Below are 26,308 nucleotides of genomic sequence, written 5' to 3'. Positions count from 1 at the left end.
GTGAAATCTGGATTCCAAATTATAATTTATATAGCTGTGATAGAAAAACTAGGTCAAATGGTGGAGTAGGTCTGTATATTAAAGAGGACCTGGTATGCACAGAACTACTAAACTCAACTAATGAGGTGGTAGAGGTACTTGGAATTAAGGTAGAGAAACTAAACCTAATTATTATTCTAATATATAAACCACCAGATACAACGGTTGAGGAATTCACAGAGCAGATGCACAAAATAGAGAACATACTTGATAACCTAGCAAACCCAGCTCCAGATATTATCTTCCTTGGAGATTTCAATTTGCCGAGTCTAAGATGGAGAATGGCAAACACAAATATCATAGCAGGGAATGACCCGGGAAATAACCAACTACAGGTCAGAGAACTTTTGAGATTCTGTGACAAATTCTCGCTCAATCAACAGATTACAGAACCAACTAGGAGCGAAAACACACTAGACTTGTTATTCACAAACAATGATGAACTAATCAGAGACATCACAATCTCAGATACTTCATACTCAGACCATAAGCTCATTGAAGTGCGAACTAGCATAAATAACGGTAGTAGGTCTAAGAGACCCAACAAGCGAGAAGGAATATTCAATTCAATTCAATTTCAACAATAAGAGGATTGCCTGGGAAAAAATAAATGCAGACCTTGCAACCATTCAATGGGAGATGGTCTTAAGCAACAAAACTCCCACACAGGGAATAGCTCAACTGACAGCTGAAGCTTACAAGGTCTGCTTGAAGCACGTGCCTGTGAGGAGGGGCAGAAAGAGGACCACTCTAGAAAGAGAACGCAGACGACTGTACAGGAGAAGGAAAAAATAATGGAAATGCTTCGGCAGACACAACTATCACAAGCAAGGAAAATAAGCTGAAGCAGGGAGATCGAAGAAATAGAACAAACGTTGAAGCGATCATGAGAGTCTGAGGAAATGGAATTGGAACAGAAAGCTATACAAGAGATAAGGAAAAATCCGAAATATTTTTTCACATACGCAAAATCAAAATCCAAAACCTCGACCAGTATTGGACCTTTAATTACAAATGAAGGTACGTACACAGAGGACAACAAAGAGATTAGTGAAATTCTAAGAAGCCAGTATGAGGCTATGTTTAGCACACCAATAAACAACATGAAAGTTGATGACCCAGACAGCTTCTTTATGAATGACATTCAAGCTGCAGATAATATAACGGATATTACAGTACCACAAACTTGGAAGACTTTGAAAGAGAAATTGACAATATGCCTATGCACTCAGCTCCTGGGCCTGACTCATGGAATTCAATATTCATAAAGAAAAGTAAAGTACCAGTAGCGAAAGCATTCAGCGTAATATGGAGAAAGAGCCTGGATACAGGGAAGATACCAGCTGCACTTAAATCTACAGATATAGCTCTGTTGCACAAGGAGGGGGAGTAAAGCCTTGGCAAAAAATTATAGGCCAGTTGCACACACATCACACATAATAAGTGTTTGAAAGAGTGATTAGGAATCAGATTTCTAGTTTTATGGAAAACAATAAATTGCACAATCCAGGACAACATGGATTTAGAGCAGGAAGATCCTGTCTGTCACAGTTACTCAACCACTATGACAAAATCACAGAAGCCCTAGAAGAAAAGCAAAATGCAGATGTTGTATACACAGACTTTGCAAAGGCATTCGACAAATGTGACCATGGGGTGATAGCTCACAAAATGAGGTCAATGGGAATAACTGGAAATGTAGGACACTGGGTACTCAATTTTCTGTCGAACAGAACACAAAGAGTAACAGTCAATCAGATAAAATCGAGTCCAAGCGATGTTAAAAGCTCTGTATCTCAAGGTACAGTCCTTGCACCACTACTGTTCCTTATTCTCATATCTGATATAGACAAAAATACACGCCACAGCTACATGTCGTCCTTTGCAGATGACACAAAAATCAGCATGAAAATTACCTCTGCTGAAGACATTGAAAAACTACAAGCAGATGTCAACAAAGTTTTAGATTGGGCAGCAGAAAATAACATGATGTTTAACAGTGATAAATTTCAGGTACTCAGGTACGGCAAAAATAAGGATCTGAAACATAATACAGGGTACAAAACACAATCGAATCTTCCCATAGTAGAAAAACAGCATGTCAAGGATTTGGGAATACCCTGTAATGATGTCTGACGATCTAACATAACCTAACAAGGGAGCATAACCAAGCAAATATCGCGTCAGCCAGAAAAATGATCGGATGGATTACGAGAACTTTCAAATCCAGGGATCCCATCACAATGGTTGTACTCTTCAAGTCACTTGTGTTGTCCTGTCTTGAGTACTGCTCAGTACGCACTTCCCCCTTCAGAGCAGGAGAGATTGCTGGAATTAAGGGAATACAGAGAACATATATGGCACGCATAGACGAGATAAAAAACCTAAATTATTGGGATCGTCTCAAAGCTCTCCAGATGTACTCTCTAGAAAGGAGACGAGAGAGATACCAAATAATATACACATGGAAAATACTGGAGGGCCAGGTCCCAAATCTACACAGTAAAATAACAACATACTGGAGTGAACGATATAGAAGAAAATGCAAGATTGAACCAGTGAAGAGCAGAGGTGCCATAGGCACAATCAGAGAGCACTGTATAAACATCAGAGGTCCACGGTTGTTCAACGTCCTCCTAGCGACTATAAGAAATATTGCCGGAACAACCGTGGACATCTTCAAGAGAAAACTGGACTGTTTTCTAAGAGAAGTTCTGGATCAGCCGGGCTGTGGTGGGTATGTGGGCCTGCGGGCCGCTCCAAGCAACAGCCTGGTGGACCAAACTCTTACAAGTCGAGCTTGGCCTCGGGCCGGTCTTGGGGAGTAGAAGAACTCCCAGAACCCCATCAAGCAGGTATCAAGCAGCATCTGTCTTTTTACCTTCAGTTTAGTGATTGAGTTGGGTGTTGAATGGGACACCACAGTTTTACTTTTGGGTTCTACCTTTGAGGTTGATGATGGTGCCTGGACTATGAGAGTACCAGCCAGCTGAGGTGAGTGGTACTCTGGGAGCTTCATTGCCAGGGTCAGGGTACTGGTCTTCCTTGATGGCTGGTTAAAAATTCTCGTGTTGTGTTTGTATCAAGGTGCCCCTAAGGTACAACTACAGGCTTCCCCAGGATGCAACCCTCAACAGTTGGCTAACTCCAGGGTAACTGTTAGGTAAATAGAGGCATCGGGTAAAAGGAAATGTACCTAACCATTTGTCCCACCTGAAAATTGAACCCAGAATCATCACTTCATCAATTGAGAGTTGAACATAGACCACTGTGGTACAGTACACTTAACACTTTAGCGTACCCAGCGCGTCACCCCTCAACTATGCGATTTGGGTCCCAGCATTTCACGGGAGCGCGCGTTAATTCTGAAAAGTGTATACTCTCTTCAACTTTGTCACCTCAATTCTCGCCCTACGAGATTAAATTTGGTATCATTGTGTTTGCAATAGAATTCTCTACAGCACTAAATGCATATAAACTCCAAAAGCCTGGCTAATTACCCGCAGCAAACAGAGAAAGTGCGAACGAGTTACCCAGGAGCGCGCAAAAGCGATAAAATGTGTTCACTCTTTTCACTCTGGTCACCTTAATTTTCGTCCTAGGTCTTTCATTTTGGTATCAATGGGTTCACAATAGAATTCTCTAGATGAATATTAGCATATAAAATAAAAAACCTGGTCACGCTCCACCCGCCGATGAGTTGAAGACGGGCCACGTAACCGTGAGTGAGCGCCCACACGCCTTCCAGCTACACTCCCAATTCCTGCCCACAAATGTTTAGTATTTAGTATTTTAGTATATTTAGTATTATAATTTAGTATTTTTTGTGTAGTAGTTGTACATCACATAAGCATTGTAGATAGCCATTTGCACAAAATAGGTCATTTTCTTCGTCCATTTGTGAGTTTTCCTTATGAAGTGATAATATTTGATCATTTGGTCAAAGTGATCAACACCTTTCATGTTTGTATTGTAGTCACAGATTGCATTCGGCTTGTTGACACTTACCAAACAGTCCCCAAAAAATCGGATAAAAACCTGATTTTTGGCAATTATTTTAGTGGACGACGCAGCATTGCGTCATCACCGAGATTACTGACAGTAAATGGATGACGCAGCATTGCGTCATCCCCGGACGAAAGTGGTAATGTGGTGTCCTGACCTGAGGGGGTTTGGGGCTAATGGACCTTAAACCTCCAAAAAGAGGTCTAGTTGCTGCACCAGGCTGTTACTTGCGTACAGGTGGACAACGTTCCCCAACCACTATCTGCCGGAACAGACAACCAACCCTGGCAGCCACACTCCCGCTACTGCCTGTCGACCAACAATGAACTCTGGAGTTCTTAAAGTTTTCTCAGGAGATCACCCTGTACGCCTCATGGTCTTGGAGAGGGGTTCAGCGTCACATATCTAGGGGTGTGGTTCTAACACTGGCCTCGTTGTCCTGTGCACACACCCTATTTGAGCCGCCGTGACTCCCCACTCTCTCTTTGTTTGGATTGATCTCCTCAATCCCCCTATTGTCAACTAGTACGTTCTGTCACCCTGTTCACAGCTGTGATCCTTTTTTTTCTCTCTCTCTCTCTGCTTTCTGGGAAGCCTCACCAGGACAAGTACAAAATCCAGTCAACAATACACATTTAATAAACAAAAGAACATGTACAGTACATGAAATAAGAACAGTAAAACAATAGCATACAACACTAAGCTGCTGCAACCTGGTAGCAATCCAATACCATATCCTGGCTTCATGTTGACCAGACTTGTTGGCCAGATCCTGGCTTCACCAGCCGTCCATATCAAGTGACTGCTCAACTCTTGACGTGCCACTTACTACTCCCTCACTAAGTGGGGTTAAATCTCTTTGTAATAATATTGTACAACCAGTCCTAAAATATATATAAAACTCGGCCAATGGCTGTAACACGACTTGTTACATCAATGTCGCACAATCAGTCCTGAAAGTATATAAAGTACAGCTTGTGGCTGAGACACTAGAAACATCTGCATAAATATTCCCCAACACAAAAAAATCAATCTCTTACCTTCCACTGCGCCTTACATGCCAATAAGCATTCAAGCACTCCTCTTATACATCATGTGTGATCACCATGAACCTCTGGTCTGCTCCTAGAGGCTCACTATCATGTATAACTCTAGGTTCACCCAAAATTGTCAACAAGGTTCTTCTGCAGTCCTCCTAAACTACTACACAATGAATTTCTCCTCAAACACCAGTGATGCTTCACCGCTGATCCCACAGACACGTGAAACTTCTCTTCACTGCTCTTCCACACTGCTTCAGGTCCACTTCTCACTATGGGGTTATGGTCTACCACAGAGTTCAGCCTTCACTTCTCCACCTCGAAATTTGCTCCATCAACTTCTTCCCTGGCCTCGAAGTTCTATCAACTTCTTCCCCCAAACAAACCTGCAATTTCCATTGCCATGCCAATAAAAATGTTTTCCTACTAAAACATAATTAAATGTATTCACACAAAATAACTCTCCTTCACTTGACATCTCTTTATATACTCTAACATGTTGCGAGGGGGTACTCCCCGTTCGGGCAATTCCATGCTTTGCCTCGCTGGCAGCCGCCGCCGCCGCCTCACTCAGTCAGCCACTGGTCTCCGGAGAGGGTGGACACGTCACTCCGCCCTCCAGGACGTTCCTCCATCTCTACCCTCTTGTTTCAGCTCACTGCCTTAATAAAACGCATCTAATGTATCTATAAACACTTGCCATGATCGCTGGGCACACGATCAATCACAGGCATTCATTAACAGCTGGTTAAATAGACTTGCCACAGAATTTATCTGATGCGGGGCGTTCACTCGATGACGCTCGACATGGCGCTGACACAGGTCACCCACGAAATCGCTATAGGAATGCCTCACCAGGCTTCTCCTAATCCTGACTCGAGCACTAAGTCGTCCTCAGGCTTCATACACAAACGCCTGACTGGCTCCCTCCTCTTGTAGGGGCACACAACTAGGGGTTCCTCCTTTGCTGCCAGGAGTACAAACACAGTGCAACCTCCTCTCACAACCTCTGCTGCTCGAGTGAGGTCAAGACATTCACAGCGAGCCTCATTCCTTGTCAACAAAATCTCAACATCTCATGTCATGTCCTTATTTACACATTTATCCTCTGCCCATGCTTTTAAACTGTTCATTAACACTTGCCAAGTATTTCATATATATTCACATATCTATATTTCCTTTGACCTCTCACTTGGGGCTAGTTTGTTGAATAACTCTCAGGCAGGTAGACTCGTTTTTCAGGCTACCTGGGGTCATAACAGTGAGCCCCCAGTTGTGTCTCATGTCTGCTAGTCAGGTGCTTGTCTTTTGCTAGTTGGCCTTTACGGTATTGCCGTTCTTTTCAACTGGAAGATATTCCAGTCTGCACAGTTGGAGCAGACTCAGTCCCTGAGTTGGTTGTAGTTGGTCATGCATAGGAATGTGTTTTATTACACTTAATCCTCAATTATTTATTAATTAATTTTTTCTAAAATTCTGTTAAGACATGAAATATTAGTTTAAAGCATTTACAAGCTCAATCCTGGAAGATGGGTCAATTGCTATCAATTGTCAATTGCTATGTCAATTGTTGGTAAACAAAATAATAATGGCTGACATATTTTACAGATACCCCTTCAGTGCCCAGCAGGAGATATGTGTCCCTGATTGGGAGACGTTCTTGCAAGGAACTGCTGCCAAAATTGTTGAGGAACAGAGCCCTAATCGATTGCTAGAAGTCCGGGAAAGAATATACGAGCTCCTGACACATTGTATACCTCCAGAGGTTATTTTCAAGGTAGGAAGTTAAACTAGATAATGGAATTGGTTATTTCTTCAAATGTCTAATATGTGTATTATTTGGTTACTAAACAGCTTACAGTGGTGTCCATGTAAACATTACTGTCCGTTACTATCCAGAGGTATTTTCCTATAGTTACCCATCAGTATTATGTAATAGTTTAACACTATTGCACTCAGGTGCCGCGACCCGTTGCACACTCATTTTTCTCCCGATTCTGAGTGATTGACAATGGCTCGCGTCATGTATTAAAATATTTGTAAAAAACTAAATTTTTATCTGATCAACTTCTAGGTGGTTTCAAAATGAGCGCCATTGTCTTCCCACTTTCCTCCATATGCCGCATGGCATCCTGGGTTGTCAGGCCACGTGGTCAGCCTAGTCCTTTGTTTACCTCGCTTGTGACCAGCATGCTGCCCGCTCGCATCCCAAACTTGTGTAGATCTCTGCTATTAGCGGCATTTATATTTGTTCCCGTGTTGTTTCAACACTTTATATACATTACACGATGGATCAGGGTCAAGGGCAGAGCAGTTCCACAACGAAAAGAGCGGAGAAATCAATCAAAGAGGATAAGATAAGTATGCTTTACAAGAAATTTAGCAGAGTGAAGCTTACACCAATAAAAATCCCAGGTTTAGTTCAAGCATTCTCCTATATTGTGTCAGATGTTGAGGGGGAAGAATGGAACAGTGATTTCAATAGTGATAATTTAGATACAGAGACAGCAGATGATGGTGATTCAACGAGTGAGGAGAGTGAGGATTGCCCTGATCACTGACCTTCACCAGGGTGAAACCCATAACACTTGCCTACCTTCACGATGCCTATTTTATTCAAATATACCATGAAATCACACTAACGTGATATATATCAGCTCACCTTACCACTGTACCACCCCGACTTGGTAAAAGTTATATTACCGAGATTCCACTCAAACCTCTGGAAGTCTTGAGGCTTGGGCTGGCTTCAGTAGAAACCTCCAGTGTTTAAGAGATTTCAGTGGAATCCTGGTTGTATAACTTTTACCTAATAAGTCAGTGTGGTACAGTGGTAAGGCGAGTGACCAGGAGTGCTTTGGTTGCGGGTTTGTGTCATCTCGAAGCTTCAGTTGATTTTCTCACCTATTTTAGTGTTAGATGAGCAAAGACATCAGGTGAAAGGAAACGTTGCCCAAGTGCTACTGTCCTGGCACAGGAATCAAACTCGGGGACCTTTCAGCTGGGACACAACTGTGGTTGCCATTACACCGCGGGCTGTGTGGTACTGGCACCCTACTTGAGCTATGCTCCATGCAGCTACTGAGGGGGGTTGCCCCATGAAAAACTTTTTTTTGCAATTACTGCATTCCTTTTGGTTGTACAGTAGAGTATTAATAATTATATTGAATGTCTTGGGTATATTTATACCCCTGGTATTAAGTTACTTTAACAATATTTTTTATTAGAACATGGAATCTCTTAACAATGTTTTATTGATTTATTTCCTTTTATTTATTTTTTGGTGATAGATACCATTGGAAAGAGCATATAATATATTTGGTGCAGATACACAAACAAATAATTAAATAAAATTGCAGTTCCTTATCCCTATAAGACTAAAGAAAAATTTGGGGCTTTTATAGAAGTACCACAGATGGAATCAAGTACCAGAGTTATAGATAGATAAACATTGCTGGCATTCAACGTATCTGTTGTGAACATTACTGTTAAAACTAACATTCAGTATTGGTGAAGAGAGTACCTCATAATGTTACATTACCATCCATCAACCTGACAATACTCTTACAACTAACTCTTAACTAGTTGCTATCTGTGATTACCTCCTATGCTTGAATCACCATGTGTGATTTGTTCACGTCATGTGCATGATGATGTAAGACTTAAGTAGTTGAGCTGTTAAAGGTTAAGGTAAGGTAATTATCAGGAGAAAGTGCTAGCCATTATAAGAAGCATTATATTGGTCACCTTATGTGAGCATTATTTCTCAAATGTAATTACTGATCATAATGATTCTTGAAATATTTCCAGGGTCTGTTGAAGGAGCTGGTGAGGAACTGCGACGGAGAGTTGAAATGTGAAGTTACTCGATTAGCGGCATACCACGAGCACCGCCTCAACCTGGGCTCCAAGGCCATATACCACATAGAAGCCTTTATTGCTTCCTTTATGGCAATTTATAAAAAGTTCTTGGAGGAGAGCATGTCTGCCATGTTTTAGGAAGCAAACATAAAATAGAAGTTTCCAGTGCTGAAGTGTATTGTGTTGTCTTCAGATTAGCTGAATTATTTTATAATTGTTTAAATATATTTTTGACCATTAAATTTTTGAGGTTTGCTTGATTACTCACTGCCTTAGTATTGTAACTTTCCTGAACTAATTAGGTGTAAGTTTCTTTCTTCAATAGTAGACCAAAAGAAGACAATTGACTGTGAAGAGTTCATGCCTTTCATAATCTTACATTACAAAATAATGAATTAAGTAGCTGGCATGATTATCATTCTAATAAATATCAAAATGTGGTAACAAGAACCTAAAAGAGATTTTTCTAAAATGAGACCAGAGGTTATATTTTCTGTAAGGTCTAAGCAGGAGAGGAGGTACCAGTGAAGCAGTGCTGCTGGAGCTCGCCAGAGCACCGCTCCGGCACCTCTGCAAGTGGATGATGGAATGGGTGAAAGGGAGAGAGGATGGCTTGTGGGTGAAGTTAATTAACTGTGGCAGGAAAATATTAGTATTACATAACTAATAGGTTAATAATGTTATGATATTTCTTTTTTTTTAGAGATTCAATAATATTTAAATATTTATACACACAAAAAGCAAACAGGCTGAATTGTACTGTATGAATCTGGAAACATAATACCCGACACATGTGAATGCTTCCTGTCCATTTATGCCAGACAAAAGATATGAGACAAATTTGCCAACCTACTGTTTTGGATACGAATATTTAGCGATATTGTTCATGGCTTTAGCATCAGTTCATTAGACAGGTGTCTAATTCATTAGACAAATACTTCCTGACAGCTGGGTGGACAGCGCTTTGGATTCGTAGTCCTGAGGTTTTGGGGTCGATCCCCGGTGGAGGCGGAGGCAAATGGGCAAAATGTTTCTTTCACCTTGATGTCCCTGTTATCTAGCAGTAAATAGGCACCTGGGAGTTAGACAGCTGCTACGGGCTGCTTCCTGGGGGTGGAGGCCTAGTCGAGGACCAGGCCGCGGGGACACTAAGCCCCGAAATCGTCTGAAGATAACTTCATCTCAAGATAGGCAGGTAAAACGACAAAACTGCTACACACAAATTTACATAATTTAGTGCTTTTTGGGGGTGGTTCTAGTATTGTGTGAAATACTGAGTTGGCAACCCTGCTTTTGTGTTTCAGTGGTGTTAGTAAAGTGGTGGCTGGTGGTCCCTGGATTTCTCTCTAATACAGAAGCATTTTTTCTCACAAACACCCTCATCATGGCTTCTAAGCAAACAATGTTGATTTCTTTCGTAGATAAAATGAGGAGTGTAAGAAGAATAACGTACAAGAGACTGATAATGATAACACTGAAAGTGGCATAAGTTGTGTTTTGACTGCTTCTAGTTCAAATATTCAAACTGGATACATGTGCAATTCAGAAAGTAATGGTGCATTGAAGTCTGACGTATCCCTGCTGAGGTATTTGGACTGAAGAAAAAAAGGAAACCTATCCATGGTTAGACGTCAGGAAAGATAAACTTTGGTGTAAAGTATGTGCAATCATAAGCAATATAACACGTTTCACTTCTAAGAGTTTAAGACTATCAAATGAGTGGTAGATATACCGAGTATCCTGTAATGTAGCAGAGCGAAGTACACACTTGAAGTTTCAAAAAAATTGTTGATCATAAACTATGGGAAGCTCACTGCTGCTTTGTGTTGAAAATGTTGCTAGTGAAGATGCTCTTGGAAAATTGTATGAAGCCATGAATGCTTTGCATCTGAAGACAACTTGTTCCATTTTGTGTTCTGCATATTTAGCTCAGAATGCCAGACCAAACTCTCATCACTCTGGCTTACTGGAATTACAAAAACAAAATGGTGTTGACATTTGGAATGGGACTGCATTCCTGCACTAGTACCACGGAGATAATTAATCACATACCCAATAATATGAAAAATAACATTTGCCAGCATATCAAGCAGATAAATGGCAAAATTTCTGTTCTCATTGATGCACCAACAAACCTGAGCATTGAAAACAACCTTGAGAGTTTACTTGAAATATGAAAGTGATAAGGAAGGTAATCCCCATTTCATGTTCTTAGATCTAATTGAACTACCTGATCAGAAAGTAGCAACTATTGCTGGGCATCTATTGTGCTGTCTCAATTATCATGGGGTTGAGGACTTATATTTGAAACAGAACCTTGTAGCATTTGCTAGTGATGGGGCAAGTGTCATGCTGGGTGTCAAATCTGGCATTGCAACAATTCTCAAGGAACTTTACCCAGATATAATAATCTGACACTGTCTTAATCACAGATTAGAACTTGCAGTAGATGATGCAGTGAGAGAAGTTCATGGAATTAATAATTTTAAAGCATTTATGGACAAATTGTACTCAGTTTACTGATCACCTCTAAATCAAAAGGATTTATCTGAATGTTCCTCTCAATTTGAGTAACAGATTTACAAAATAGACCGTGTTCTGAGCACCAGGTGGGTGGCCAGAGGCCGTGTTCTGAGCACCAGGTGGGTGGCCAGAGGCCGTGTTTTGAGCACCAGATGGGTGGCCAGAGGCCGTGTTCTGAGCTCCAGGTGGGTGGCCAGAGGCCGTGTTCTGAGCACCAGGTGGGTGGCCAGAGGCTGTGTTCTGAGCATCTCTAAAACCACTGTATACCTACGGTATTGGGTATAAGCACCCATTAGACACTTGTGGTTTAGTTATTAGTGTTATCCAGTGTGTCAGCAAATCAGAGGACATGACCTTAAGATTGCAGATGCTCTTTCAAATTTAAATTCAAATGTTTATTCAGGGAAAGTACATACATACAAGGTGTGATACAAACATTGATGGATTTATAGATAAAGCTAGTACATACAATGCCTAAAGCCACTATTACGCAAAGCGTGGGAGTTGCGCTCTAGCTGCCGTGAGGTGCGGACGTGTCGCCTGGCCTCTCTGATAGTTGGAATGTTTGCCACTTTCATCGCCAGGGGGTGTGCGTGTGTCTACCCTCCCTGCTGTTCCTGGTTGGTGTGGCCGTGGTGCTTTTGCAATGGGCGGCCATCTTCCCCCTGTTGTGAGGGTAAACTCCGTGGGTTTGGAGTTTACTGGCCGTGCGGGATATCTTATTGTGGAGATGGTCATGTGTGACATGCTCCATATCCTGGTTCTAGAAATCTACGGTGTTGAGCTGGTGATAGCTCACTGTGTGGTCATCAAGTTTGTGGGAGAAGCAGCGTACCGTGACTTTCTCCGATGGTACGAGGGACGTACTTTGCAGCTGCAGGATGGCACCAGATCTGTGGCCATTTTGGATCGTAGCAGTGCCATGACATATGTGAGTGTTTATGGGGCCCCCATGGAGTTTCCTGAGACCCTCCTCCAGCGTTTCTTCCAGAGGTTTGGCACGGTCGTAAGTGTGCAGATGCACACGCTGTCTTTTGGAAAGTATACGGGTGTGAAGACCAACATTCGTACCCTCGGGATGCGCCTGAGGTCAGACATTGCATCCTCTGTCCGACTTTTAGGGTACTACGTGCGGGTGTATTATGCCCGGCAACCCCGTACTTGTTTCCGGTGTGGCCTGTTGGGCCATCAGGCTGCCGGGTGCACTGCGGCTCCGGTTGCTCCCGTCAACTTGTTCCGGGAGGAGGATTTCCCGCCGCTTCCTCTGGAGGAGGACTCCGGGGATGAGGAGGTGAGCGTCCCGTTAGCTGATGCAGCTCGCCCTGTGTCACCCGACATTCCTTCGGTTGTTGCAGACACTCCTCCGGGTATTGCAGTGCCGTTGGATGGTTTACCTGCTCCTGTCACTGTCCCCACTGCTCCCGTGGGCCTTCCTGGTGCTCACTGTGAGGCATCATCGTCTTCTCCCTCGTCTTCGGCTGCTGCGCCTGGCCCTGTGTCCTCGCTTTGGATCCCGGCTCTGCTGGGTGCTGGGATGGCTGCGGAGCCTCCTGCTGTGTGTGGCCCGGTTCCCCCTGTGGTAGAGGCTGCTGCTGTTCTGTGTCGGGCGTCGATTCGTCCGGCTAGTGGTACCCGTGTTTCTGGGTCCACTTTCAGCTCTGACGATATCCGGCCGGAGCCCAAACGTTCCCGGCGTTCGTCTTCTGCCTGGGCCGATGTTGGTGACTTCAGTGACTGTGGGTCTTCGGGTGTTGACAGTGTGGATCCGGATGCGTCAATGTTTCCGCAGTTAGTGGTGGCGGAGGTCCATGTGCCTGCTACTGCTGGTGCCCGTGTCTCGGGCGTGCCTTCTGTTCCTTCTCCACCAGGGGACTCTCTGCAGTGGGGGGGGTGGTGGCTTCCGCTGCCAGGGATGGTGTGGATACTGGTGCTGGGCGTGGCCTGCTAGTGACATTACGGAAGGATGCGTGCTGTCCAGGTTCCCTGCAGTCGTCTGGTGGTGCGCCCATTGCCGCAGGTGCTCCTGTGGTGGTGTCCTCTGTCAAGTTCGCTCTTGAGAGGATGCACGTTGGGGCCCTTCCTCGTGTTGCCGGCATCTGTGATGCCGCCAGGTCACTGGACAGCGATTGCCGAGTTAATGCTGTCTGACGAACTGGAGAACTTTAATGGTAGGCAGGTTCCCTGCATGTGGGGACGAGTGGCGGCTACTCGACTCGTCAGTAATACCGTCTGGGTCCCCTGTTTGTGGGTGTTTGTTGCCAGGGTTCCAGATGTTATGGCTTCCCCGGTGGATGGCCGAGACCCTTGGCGGTGGTTGCTCTAGGAAGCGTTTAATGCGCGGTTCCCGCGGGCCTGGTTTCCGGGAAAGTATGTCCACTGATTTCATGTTTATGTTCTTTATGTATAGTGCTGTATGCCCCTCTGGCTGTTTGTTTGCCCTATTCTGTTATGTGCTCGTGCCTCTCCCTTTGTTTGTTGCGAGGCTGGATTGTATGTGTCTCTTGTTCATGTGTTTGTTTTGTGTTCTTACTATGCCCTGTGTGTTATATTTCTGCCTTACGTGTTGTCTTGTTTTTGTTTTTTTTATTTATGGGTTGTTGTATGTTATGATTTTCTTGTGTTCTCTTTCATGTTATACTTCATGATGTGCTTTATTGTCGGTCCTTCCGGCAGGTGCTTCTGTTTGCTTTGTTTCATATGTTACTATGTTTTGTTTTCTTGTCATTATTTGTTTGCATGATTGCTTGTTTACATTGTCTTATATTTTGTGTGATGTGCTTGACTTGATGTATACTTTGTTTCTCATACGTTTTCTCCAGTTATGCTTATTATTGTAGGGGCTGTCGGTCCTTCTGGCCAGTGGTTTTCTGTTTTGCTTTGTTGTAATGTTTCCTGTATTGTTTTATTGTACTTATTGTATATAATTAAAAAAATAAATAAAAAAAATTACGCAAAGCATTTTGGGCAGGTAAAACACTAAGACTAAAACTTAATACTAATTGAGATTAAAGTATAAATTGAGTTGAGTTAATATAAAATTTAAAAAGGGGGAAACATGGCAGAAAAATAGCAAATATAAAATTTGGTCGACAAACAGTATTGTTTAAAATAGCAGACATGGGTTGACATTATAGGGGTAAGGTAGGTTACAGGGAGTTAATTAGGTAGTGTTTAGTTTTTATCTTAAACTGGTTGGGAGAGGTACAGTCTTTAACATGGTTGGGAAGGTCATTCCACATTCTGGGTCCCTTGATTTGTAGAGCATTTCTAGTGTGATTAAGTCGTACTCTTGGAATATCAAATAGGTATTTGTTTCTGGTGTGGTGCTCATGGGTTCTGTTACAACCTTCTAGGAAGCTTTTAAGGTCAGGATTGACATTACAGTTCAGCATTTTATATATATTATATATATATATATATATATATATATATATATATATATATATATATATATATATATATATATATATATATATATATATATATATATATATATATGTCGTACCTAATAGCCAGAACGCACTTCTCAGCCTACTATTCAAGGCCCGATTTGCCTAATAAGCCAAGTTTTCATGAATTAATGTTTTTTCGTCTACCTAACCGACCTAACCTAACCTAACCTAGCTTTTTTTGGCTACCTAACCTAACCTTACCTATAAATATAGGTTAGGTTAGGTTAGGTAGGGTTGGTTAGGTTCGGTCATATATCTACGTTAATTTTAACTCCAATAAAAAAAAATTGACCTCATACATAGAGAAAAGGGTTGCTTTATCATTTCATAAGAAAAAAATTATAGTAAATATATTAATTCAGGAAAACTTGGCTTATTAGGCAAATCGGGCCTTGAATAGTAGGCTGAGAAGTGAGTTCTGGCTACTAGGTACGACATATATATATATATATATATTTATATATATATATGTCGTACCTAGTAGCCAGAACGCACTTCTGGGCCTACTATGCAAGGCCCGATTTGCCTAATAAGCCAAGTTTTCCTGAATTAATATATTTTCTCTAATTTTTTTCTTATGAAATGATAAAGCTACCCATTTCATTATGTATGAGGTAATTTTTTTTTTATTGGAGTTAAAATTAACGTAGATATATGACCGAACCTAACCAACCCTACCTAACCTAACCTAACCTATCTTTATTGGTTAGGTTAGGTTAGGTAGCCGAAAAAGTTAGGTTAGGTTAGGTTAGGTAGGTTAGGTAGTCGAAAAACAATTCATGAAAACTTGGCTTATTAGGCAAATTGGGCCTTGCATAGTAGGCTGAGAAGTGCGTTCTGGCTACTAGGTACGACATATATATATATATATATATATATATATATATATATATATATATATATATATATATATTTCACAGTATATATATAAATAAAATACACGAGAGGATGTGCAGTGATATCTAACATATTCAGAGATTTGAGTAAGGGTACCAAGTGATGTCTGGGGCCAGAGTTGGATATTGTCCTGATAGCAGCTCTGTGTTGAGTAATTAGAGGAAGTAAATGATTTTGGGTTATCTTGAGATGATTTCGGGGCTTTTTAGTGTCCCCGCGGCCCGGTCCTCGACCAGGCCTCCACCCCCAGGAAGCAGCCCGTGACAGCTGACTAACTCCCAGGTACCTATTTACTGCTAGGTAACAGGGGCATTCAGGGTGAAAGAAACTTTGCCCATTTGTTTCTGCCTCGTGCGGGAATCGAACCCGCGCCACAGAATTACGAGTCCTGCGCGCTATCCACCAGGCTACGAGGCCCCAGGCCTCGGTAGTAGAACTGGGTAGTAGTGGGTAGTAGAACCCCAAGCACAAATACCATAGTTGAGATAAGGATAGATGAGAGAATAACAGAGTGTCACCAGGGCAGGGCGAGGTACATAATATCTGATCTTAGAAAGAATGCCAACAGTTTTTTAAACTCTTTTTGATATATTTAGGATGTCCCTGGAAATTCAGCTTGTGGTCAATGAGAACGCCAAGGAATTTGCCATCTGCTTTGTTACAAATTTGGGTATTGTTTATCCTGAGATTTATTTGATTTGAGGATTTATTGCCAAACAAAATATAGAAAGTTTTGCCAATGTTGAGGGTGAGTTTGTTGGCAGTTAGCCAAAGATGGACGTTATTTAGCTCAGTATTCACTGTGACATTTAGAGCGAGGTCAGGACTGGAATAAATGAAGGTTGTGTCGTCAGCAAATAGAATTGGTTTGAGATGTTGGGAGGCATTTGGAAGGTCATTAATGTAGATGAGAAAGAGGAGAGGGCCAAGTATGCTGCCCTGAGGAACACCAATGTTGATGGTAGGGTGGGAGAAATTGAATTATTCACAGAAACATACTGGAGCCTGTTAGTAAGGTAAGACTGAAGGTATTGCAGGGAGTGTTCTCTGACTCTATAATGATGTAATTTAAGAAGAAAGTTTTGGTGCTTGACAGTGTCAAAAGCCTTACGCAGGTCCACAAATAACCCAACAGGGAACTCATTTTTATCTAGAGCTGCATATATCAAGTTAAGCATACTAATAAGTGCATCATTAGTGCTTTTTTTGGGTCTGAAGCCATATTGACAAGAGCTAAGTACATTGTGTTTGGCTAGATAAGAGTAAAGTTGCTTGTAGATTAGTTTTTCAAATATTTTTGACAAGTTTGGCAGGATTGATATAGGTCTGTAGTTAACATCAGTGAGATCACCACATTTGTGGACAGGGGTTACTCGCGTTTTTTTTAGAATATCTGGAAAGGTTTGGAGTTCAAGTGACTTGTTGAAGAGCAATGCAATAGCAGGAGCTAAAGATGTGGAGGCTTTTTTGTAAATTAAAGTTGGTATCTCCTCAAGGGCACTAGACTTGGTTTTAAGGGAAAGGATTATCTCATTAACATCAATTGAATTTGTAGGCGTTAGGTACAGAGAATGTGGATAGTTACCTGTAAGATAGCCCTGAACATCAGTACTGGAAGATAGAATATCATTTGCAAGGGATGACCCAATGGAAGAGAAGAACCTATTGAGCTCAAAAGCAGTGTCAGGCTGAAAGCTGACCATCGTTATTGGACAGGAGTATTGGTTTGTTATTTTTAATCTTTGATCCCAATGTTTGTGAAATTGTGCTCCAAGTTTTCTTAATGTTGCCCTTTGCTTGGGTAAATTTATCTTCGTAGTATTTAATTTTGGCTCTTCTAATTATTTTAGATAGCAATAACGAGTAATTCTTTGAAAATTCTTTGGAGACGATTCCTAACCTATACTTCTTCTCGAGGTCATGTTTATCGCCTGACTATGCTTATTGGAAATATTATTAATGGCTGTTATTTTGAAGCGTAATTGAGGGTGATTGCACATATTTGAAGCTTTAAATTATGTCCTTTTACATGTAAATATGACCATAAGAAAAAATTGAGATTTTAAATTTTCTGTGTTAGGAAGAAAACGCATGCATAGCGTGGGGAACTTCTTTAATTGTTTAATTTGTTTAATAATAGTAATAATTATATTAATAACATTTATAATAATTATTATAATAATAAATTTATAATAATAATAATATTTATAATTATAATGTTTATAATAATAATGATTACAATAACATTTATATTAATTACAAAATGATTTATAATATTAAATATAATAATAACATTATAATTATTTGGCTACAGCAGGCCACTGACGCAGAGCCCTCCAAACACTAGACCACAGCAGGCCACTGACGCAGAGCCCTCCAAACACTAGACCACAGCAGGCCACTGACGCAGAGCCCTCCAAACACTAGACCACAGCAGGCCACTGACGCAGAGCTCTCCAAACACTAGACCACAGCAGGCCACTGACGCAGAGCCCTCCAAACACTAGACCACAGCAGGCCACTGACGCAGAGCCCTCCAGACACTAGACCACAGCAGGCCACTGACGCAGAGCCCTCCAGACACTAGACCACAGCAGGCCACTGACGCAGAGCCCTCCAGACACTAGACCACAGCAGGCCACTGACGCAGAGCCCTCCAGACACTAGACCACAGCAGGCCACTGACGCAGAGCCCTCCAGACACTAGACCACAGCAGGCCACTGACGCAGAGCCCTCCAGACACTAGACCACAGCAGGCCACTGACGCAGAGCCCTCCAGACACTAGACCACAGCAGGCCACTGACGCAGAGCCCTCCAGACACTAGACCACAGCAGGCCACTGACGCAGAGCCCTCCAGACACTAGACCACAGCAGGCCACTGACGCAGAGCCCTCCAGACACTAGACCACAGCAGGCCACTGACGCAGAGCACTCCAGACACTAGACCACAGCAGGCCACTGACGCAGAGCCCTCCAGACACTAGACCACAGCAGGCCACTGACGCAGAGCCCTCCAGACACTAGACCACAGCAGGCCACTGACGCAGAGCCCTCCAGACACTAGACCACAGCAGGCCACTGACGCAGAGCCCTCCAGACACTAGACCACAGCAGGCCACTGACGCAGAGCCCTCCAGACACTAGACCACAGCAGGCCACTGGCGCAGAGCCCTCCAGACACTAGACCACAGCAGGCCACTGACGCAGAGCCCTCCAGACACTAGACCACAGCAGGCCACTGACGCAGAGCCCTCCAGACACTAGACCACAGCAGGCCTCTGCTTGTGTGCGTTGCTACTTGTCTGCTAGCAAGAGCATCGAGCAGAACTTGCACTCTAGGGTGGGTGGCGGCCTGTCACAAATATAACGAGCGTTCCACATGGCCGAGTCTTCATTATTATGGAAGATCTTCAGTAAGTTTATGCTTTAGAACATTGAAATAAAAGACTGAGGACTCCTCCTTATGGAGTTCCCAGTTCAAAGTGTTTATACTCTGTGCTTTTAACACCATTAAACAAAATGGTGTTAAATTAGGTGTTCTACTAGACAAATAACTTTGTATCCATTACAGAAATTGACCTTGTATTCCTAGCTCAGCAAGCTGCTCTAATAGGATTTACCTGTTTGCCTTGTCAATTGCTGCTGATAGATCAACGAAGATTGCTTGAGGGGAAGCTTGAATATTGGCAAAGTATTCAGGAAAAGATTAATGTGTGCTGGGCCCATTTGGGTCCTCTTGTCCTAGCTTCCCTCAATTTAAAGATACTGTCCTTCACCACTTTGTCTATTGCCCTCAGTGTCTTGTATGATGAGATCATATGATCTCTGTTTCTTCTGTCCTCCAGGATTGTGAAGTCCAGGTCCTTCAACCACTGGAATTTACTGGTCGCAAATCCCAAACTGTAGCCTCTGTTTAACCCAACACTAAAATAGGTACCTGGTTGTTAAACGATTTGGCGGGTCGTATTCCCAGGAACATAGGATTAAGGACTTGGCCCGAAACGCTACGCGTGCTAGTGGCTGTACAAGAATGTAGGAACTCTTGTATATATTAAAAAAAAAACTCCTCGTAGCTTAATCCTTTTAGCTCTGGGACTAGTCTAGTCGCTAACCTCTGCACTTGTTCAAATTGTTTTGTTTTACAAGATGTGCATTCCAGGCTGGTGCTGCATATTTTAGTACTGGACTAACAAAGGTTGTGTCGAGTGCGTTGAAAGCGTTCTGATTTAGGTTTCTAAACAATGTTCTAATGTTTGCCAGCGTCTCATATGCTGCCGATGCTATCCTGTCTTACGTGTACCTCTGATGGTTGTGTTGGAATTATATTTACTCCCAAATCTCCTTCTTTCTCCTATTCCTGTAGTTGCCTTCCATTTATGATCAACTTTCTTCCTTCCCCCACCCTCATTAACTTACACTTATTAGGATTGAACTCCAGCAACCATTTGCTTACCAATTCTTAGAGTTTGTCAAGGTCATCGTGTAACATTCTGCAGTCCTTCTCTGTTCAAATTCGAATATTCATATGTTTATCCAGGTAAAAGTACATGCATACAAGATAAGTTGCAAACATAATGTTGGATTTATAGATAGAGCTACGTAGTACATACAATACCTAAAGCCACTAGTACGTACAGCGTTTCGGGCAAGGTGTGGGAACAAACGCTTAGATTAAAACTTAATACTAATTGAGATCAAACCATAAATTGAGTTGAAAAAAAGAGAACAATGGGGGAGGGAACATGGCGGAAATCAGCAGTTATACAAGTTGGTCAACAAACAGTATTGTTTGAAAATAGCAAGACAAGGGTTGACATTTAAGGGGTTATCTTGAGGTTATCTTGAGATGATTTCGGGGCTTTTTAGTGTCCCCGCGGCCCGGTCCTCGACCAGGCCTCTACCCCCAGGAAGCAACCCGTGACAGCTGACTAACACCCAGGTACCTACTTTACTGCTAGGTAACAGGGGCATAGGGTGAAAGAAACTCTTCCCATTGTTTCTCGCCGGCGCCTGGCATCGAACCCAGGATCACAGGATCACACGTCCAGCGTGCTGTCCGCTCGGCCGACCGGCTCCCCGTAAGTAAGGGGTAAGGAGGGTTACATGGAGTTTATTGGCATGGGGCTCAGAGATGGTAAATCGTGCCTCACAGGGTTATAGAATTCTATGACCAGGCAACAAAAATTAGGCGAGAAAGAGAAGGGTGGGCAGACTGCATTTTCTTGGACTGTCAGAAAGCTTTTGACACAGTACCACATAAAAGGCTGTTACGAAAGTTGGAGCAACAGGCAGGAGTAAAAGGTAAGGTGCTCCAGTGGATAAGGGAGTATGTAAGCAACATGAAACAGTGAGTAGCTGTGAGGGGGGGGGGGGTTAGGGGGAGGCATCAGAGTGGCGAGATGTCACCAGTGGAGTCCCACAAGGCTCTGTACTTGGACCCATCCTGTTTCTAATATATGTAAACGATCTTCCGGAGGGTATAGACTCATTCCTCTCAATGTTTGCTGATGATGCAAAAATTATGAGAAGAATCAAAACAGATGAAGATAGACAGAGACTACAGGACGACCTGGACAAACTGGAGGAATGGTCTAGAAAATGGCTGCGAAAGTTTAACTCAGGAAAGTGTAAAGTAATGAAATTAAGTGAAGGGAGCAGAAGGCTGAACACAAGGTACCATCTGGGAGGTGAAATCCTGCAAGAGTCAAATAGAGAAAGATCTGGGGGTCGATATCACACCGAACCTGTCCCCAGAGGCCCACATCAAAAGGATATCATCAGCGGCATATGCTAGACTGGCCAACACTAGAACTGTCTTTGGAGACTTATGTAAGGAATCGTTCAGGACCCTGTATACCACTTATGTGAGACCAATCCTGTAATATGCAGCTCCAGTTTGGAGTTCATACTTAGTTAAACACAAAACAAAGTTAGAGAAGATTCAGCGGTATTCCACCAGACTCATTCTGAAACTGAAAGGTATGAGCTACGAGGAAAGGCTAAAGGAGCTGAAACTCACGTCCCTAGAAGACAGAAGAGTAAGGGGAGACATGATAACCACCTACAAAATTCTCAGGGGGAATTGACAAGGTGGACAAAGACAAACTCTTCAGCACGGATGGAACACGAACAAGGGGACACAGGTGGAAACTTAGTACCAAGATGAGCCACAGAGATGTTTGAAAGAATTTTTTCAGTGTCAGAGTAGTTAATAAATGGAATTCATTAGGCAGAGATGTGCTGGAGGCTGACTCCATACACAGTTTCAAGTGGAGATATGATAGAGCCCAGTAGGCTCAGGAACCTGTACATTAATTATTTGACAGTTGAGAGGCGGGACCAAAGAGCCAGAGCTCAACCCCCGCAAGCACAACTAGGAGAGTACAGGCAGGACCACTGAGGAAGGAAGACCGCCTCGCAGGACTCACACACATCCACGGTGAACTATGCAGGTAATTTTTTGTGGTATTTTTTAGTCAGAGAGACAACGGGATATTACCCGAGCGTGGCCGGAACCGGGGAGTGGTCACCCCTGAGACAACTATCCCCAGGGCGGGAGTCCCCCAGGGGCTGGAGTTCCAGGGGCGGGAGTCCCCAGGGGCGGGAGTCCCCCAGGGCGGGAGTCCTCAGGGGCGGGAGTTCCCCAGGGGCGGGAGTTCCCAGGGGCGGGAGTCCCCAGGGGCGGGAGTCCCCCAGGGCGGGAGTCCCCAGGGGCGGGAGTCCCCTAGGGCGGGAGTCCTCAGGGGCGGGAGTTCCCCAGGGGCAGGAGTCCCCAGGGGCGGGAGTCCCCCAGGGGCGGGAGTCTCCAGGGGCGGGAGTCCCCAGGGCGGGAGGCCCTAGGGCGAGAGTCCCCTGGGCGGGAGTCCCCAAGAGGCAGGAGTCCCAGGGGCGAGAGTCCCCCTGGGGCGGGATTCCCCAAGAGCGGGAGTCCCCCAGGGGCGGGAGTCCCCCAGGGCGGGAGTACCCTGGGCGGGAGTCCCCAGGGGCGGGAGTCCCCAAGAGCGGGAGTCCCCCCAGGGCGGGAGTCTCCCAGGGGCAGGAGTCCCCAGGGGCAGGTGTCCCCAGGGGCAGGAGTCCACAGGGGCTGGAGTCCCCCAGGGCGGGAGTCCCCAAGAGCGGAAGTCCTCCAGGGACAGGAGTCCCCAGGGCGGGAGTCCCCAGGGCGGGAGTCCCCGGGGGCAGGTGTCCCCAGGGCGGGAGTCCCCCAGGGGCGGGAGTCCCAATTAAGAGCGGGAGTCCCCCAGGGGCAGGAGTCCCCCAGGGGCGGGAGTCCCCCAGGGCAGGAGTCCCCCAGGAGCGGGAGTCCCCCAGGGGCAGGAGTCCCCAGGGGCGGGAGTCCCCCAGGGGCGGGAGTCCCCAGGGCGGGGGTCTCCAGGGCGGGAGTCCCCCAGGGCGGGAGTCCCCAGGGCGGGAGTCCCCAAGAGCGGGAGTCCCCCAGGGGCAGGTGTCCCCAGGAGTGGGAGTCCCCAGGGGCGGGAGTCCCCAGGAGCGGGAGTCCCCAGGGGCGGGAGTCCCCCAGGAGCCGGAGTCCCCTGGGCGGGAGTCCCCAGGGGCGGGAGTCTCCAAGAGCGGGAGTCCCCCAGGGGCGGGAGTCCCCCAGGGGCAGGAGTCCCCAGGGGCGGGAGTCCCTCAGGGCCTGGAGTCCCCAGGGGCGGGAGTCCCCCAGGGCGGGAGTCCCCAAGAGCGGGAGTCCCCAGGGGTGGGAGTCCCCAGGGGCGGGAGTCCCCAAGAGCAGGAGTCCCCAGGGCGGGAGTCCCCCAGGGCGGGAGTCCCCCAGGGGCGGGAGTCCCAATTAAGAGCGGGGGTCCCCCAGGGGCGGGAGTCCCAATTAAGAGCGGGGGTCCCTCAGGGGCGGGAGTCCCCAGGGGCGGGAGTCCCCAGGGCGGGAGTCCCCCAGGGGCGGGAGTCCCCAGGGGCAGGAGTCCCCAGGGGCGGGAGTCCTTAGGGCGGGAGTCCCCAGGGGCAGGTGTCCCCAGGGCGGGAGTCCCCGAGGGCGGGAGTCCCCAGGGCGGGAGTCCCCAGGGCGGGAGTCCCCAAGGGCGGGAGTCCCCAGGGCGGGAGTCCCCAAGGTGGGAGTCCCCAGGGGCAGGTGTCCCCAGGGCGGGAGTCCCCAAGGTGGGAGTCCCCAGGGGCAGGTGTCCCCAGGGCGGGAGTCCCCAGGGCGGGAGTCCCCAAGGGCGGGAGTCCCCAGGGTGGGAGTCCCCAAGGTGGGAGTCCCCAGGGGCAGGTGTCCCCGGGGCGGGAGTCCCCCATGGGCAGGAGTCCCCAGGGCGGGATCACCACACTCTCCTGGGAATGTTGACCACCACACTCTCCTGGGAATGTTGACCACCATACTCTCCTGGGAATGTTGACCACCATACTCTCCCGGGAATGTTGACCACCACACTCTCCTGGGAATGTTGACCACCACACTCTCCTGGGAATGTTGACCACCACACTCTCCTGGGAATGTTGACCACCACACTCTCCCGGGAATGTTGACCACCATACTCTCCTGGGAATGTTGACCACCATACTCTCCTGGGAATGTTGACCACCACACTCTCCTGGGAATGTTGACCACCACACTCTCCCGGGAATGTTGACCACCATACTCTCCTGGGAATGTTGACCACCATACTCTCCTGGGAATGTTGACCACCACACTCTCCTGGGAATGTTGACCACCACACTCTCCTGGGAATGTTGACCACCACACTCTCCTGGGAATGTTGACCACCATACTCTCCTGGGAATGTTGACCACCATACTCTCCTGGGAATGTTGACCACCATACTCTCCTGGGAATGTTGACCACCACACTCTCCCGGGAATGTTGACCACCATACTCTCCTGGGAATGTTGACCACCATACTCTCCTGGGAATGTTGACCACCACACTCTCCCGGGAATGTTGACCACCATACTCTCCTGGGAATGTTGACCACCATACTCTCCTGGGAATGTTGACCACCATGCTCTCCCGGGAATGTTGACCACCATACTCTCCCGGGAATGTTGACCACCATACTCTCCCGGGAATGTTGACCACCTTAATTTGAGAATGTTCATTGGCTTATTTTTCAATAAATATTGATCAGGTGACCAAGTTACCTGCCGCCAGCCAGCAGACAACTTGTCAACAATGCCACCAGAGCTCACCTTACTGGAGAGGAAAGTCTTGACACTGGAGAACTTCCCGTCATACAATGAGGATGAATTTTAAAATTACAAAACCTAGAACCTGTGTGAGTAATGTTGGTGCCTGGGCCGTGTTGCAAGCCTCGCTGAGTGGTGCTGCAGCTTGGCCACCACTTGTAACTTGCTCGGTGTGACGTTCCCCAAGCTTTTCCACCTGAGTTGATTACTTTTAAGACAGGTGAGGTATTAAGCCTGTTATTTGCCATTTGGCAGAGTTGTTTATTCTGGCAGCTTAAGTGTTGCTTTAATCTCCGCTGCTTGTTAGCAAGAACCGCTAATACACGCTTCCACCCTGGACTTACCTACCTTACCTATAAGTATTTACCTATCAGTGACTGATAGGTCTAGTGATAGTGAGGTCTAGCCCTTTAGGCCCCGCCTACTGGCTTTCTATATGTTGACCTGTTGCCTTACAACCTAACTACTCTGCCTGTGAAATTAGCCGTCGAATCTGGCCTTAAAGTTGTGGATGGAGGTGGCTTCCACAACCTCCTCCACTTGAGGATTCCACATGTTAACTGCCCGTACAGTGTCCGAGTACTTCCTTGCGTGCCACCACGCTCACCTGTGTCTCCAGCTTCCACCTGTGTCCTCTCTACCCGGAGAGGCAATACCTGTCTCAATTTATCTATCCCCGTCAGTATCTTGTAAATTGTGACCATATCCCCTCTGTCTGCCTCATCCTATGCCCTGTTTGTGCCCTTTTCTGTTCTCCTTGTATCTCTCATTCGCTTTTCTCTAATTATCTTTGCTGTCTCCCTCTCCTCCTTAGACATGTCCTGTGCTCGGTCGTTCCGCCATAACCGGTAATACGAACCTGTATTTTTAAATTTCGATTTCCGAGACGAACTTTTGTGCAGGTTGGCCAGAATGTTGGCGGTGGACAGTTAGACTCGAGGCAAGAGAGTTGAAGGCCGCCAAATATGGCTAAGACAACATTGTTCTAGAGATAAGAGGTCTTACGCAGGAGAAAAACTTCAAACATCACGTTTATAAGAGACGTGTCAACGGTCGATATGTCGTACGTCAGGAAAGTTGTCGTACAGCCTCGCTATATTTACTGTTTTTGTTTTAGCCGCAGGATCGAGATATTAGCTCTTGGTCCCCGGACTTTTTGCCGTTGGTTGTCTAATGTATTGACTCCCGACCTATTTTACTACACCAGGTGAGAGTAAAACAAATGAAGGCACAATAGAGGAAATCAAGAAGATATTAGATGAAATAAAAAGAAAAAAGATCTAGTGGAGACATGAGAGGAGAAGTGGGAGAAGAGAGGAGGAGGAGGAGGAGATAGAAGGGATGAAG

At 45.4% G+C, this 26,308-nt stretch overlaps 1 protein-coding gene across 1 annotated transcript in view; it reads left to right on the top strand.

The window, feature by feature from the left end:
- LOC123750114 (replication factor C subunit 3-like) overlaps positions 1–9,191 on the top strand; it is a 33,814-nt gene extending 24,623 nt beyond the window's left edge. The window contains exons 6-7 of the mRNA XM_069300271.1: positions 6,693–6,861; positions 8,895–9,191. Coding sequence (XP_069156372.1) covers positions 6,693–6,861; positions 8,895–9,083 — 358 coding nt within the window. The 3' untranslated portion in view covers positions 9,084–9,191. The remainder of the gene's footprint in view (positions 1–6,692; positions 6,862–8,894) is intronic.
- Positions 9,192–26,308: the final 17,117 nt, after the last annotated feature.

Source organism: Procambarus clarkii, chromosome 43, assembly GCF_040958095.1.
Source record: "Procambarus clarkii isolate CNS0578487 chromosome 43, FALCON_Pclarkii_2.0, whole genome shotgun sequence".
Lineage (NCBI taxonomy): Eukaryota > Metazoa > Arthropoda > Malacostraca > Decapoda > Cambaridae > Procambarus > Procambarus clarkii.
The sequence above is the reverse complement of the archived record's forward strand: the minus strand, read 5'-3'. Positions and strand labels throughout refer to the sequence as shown.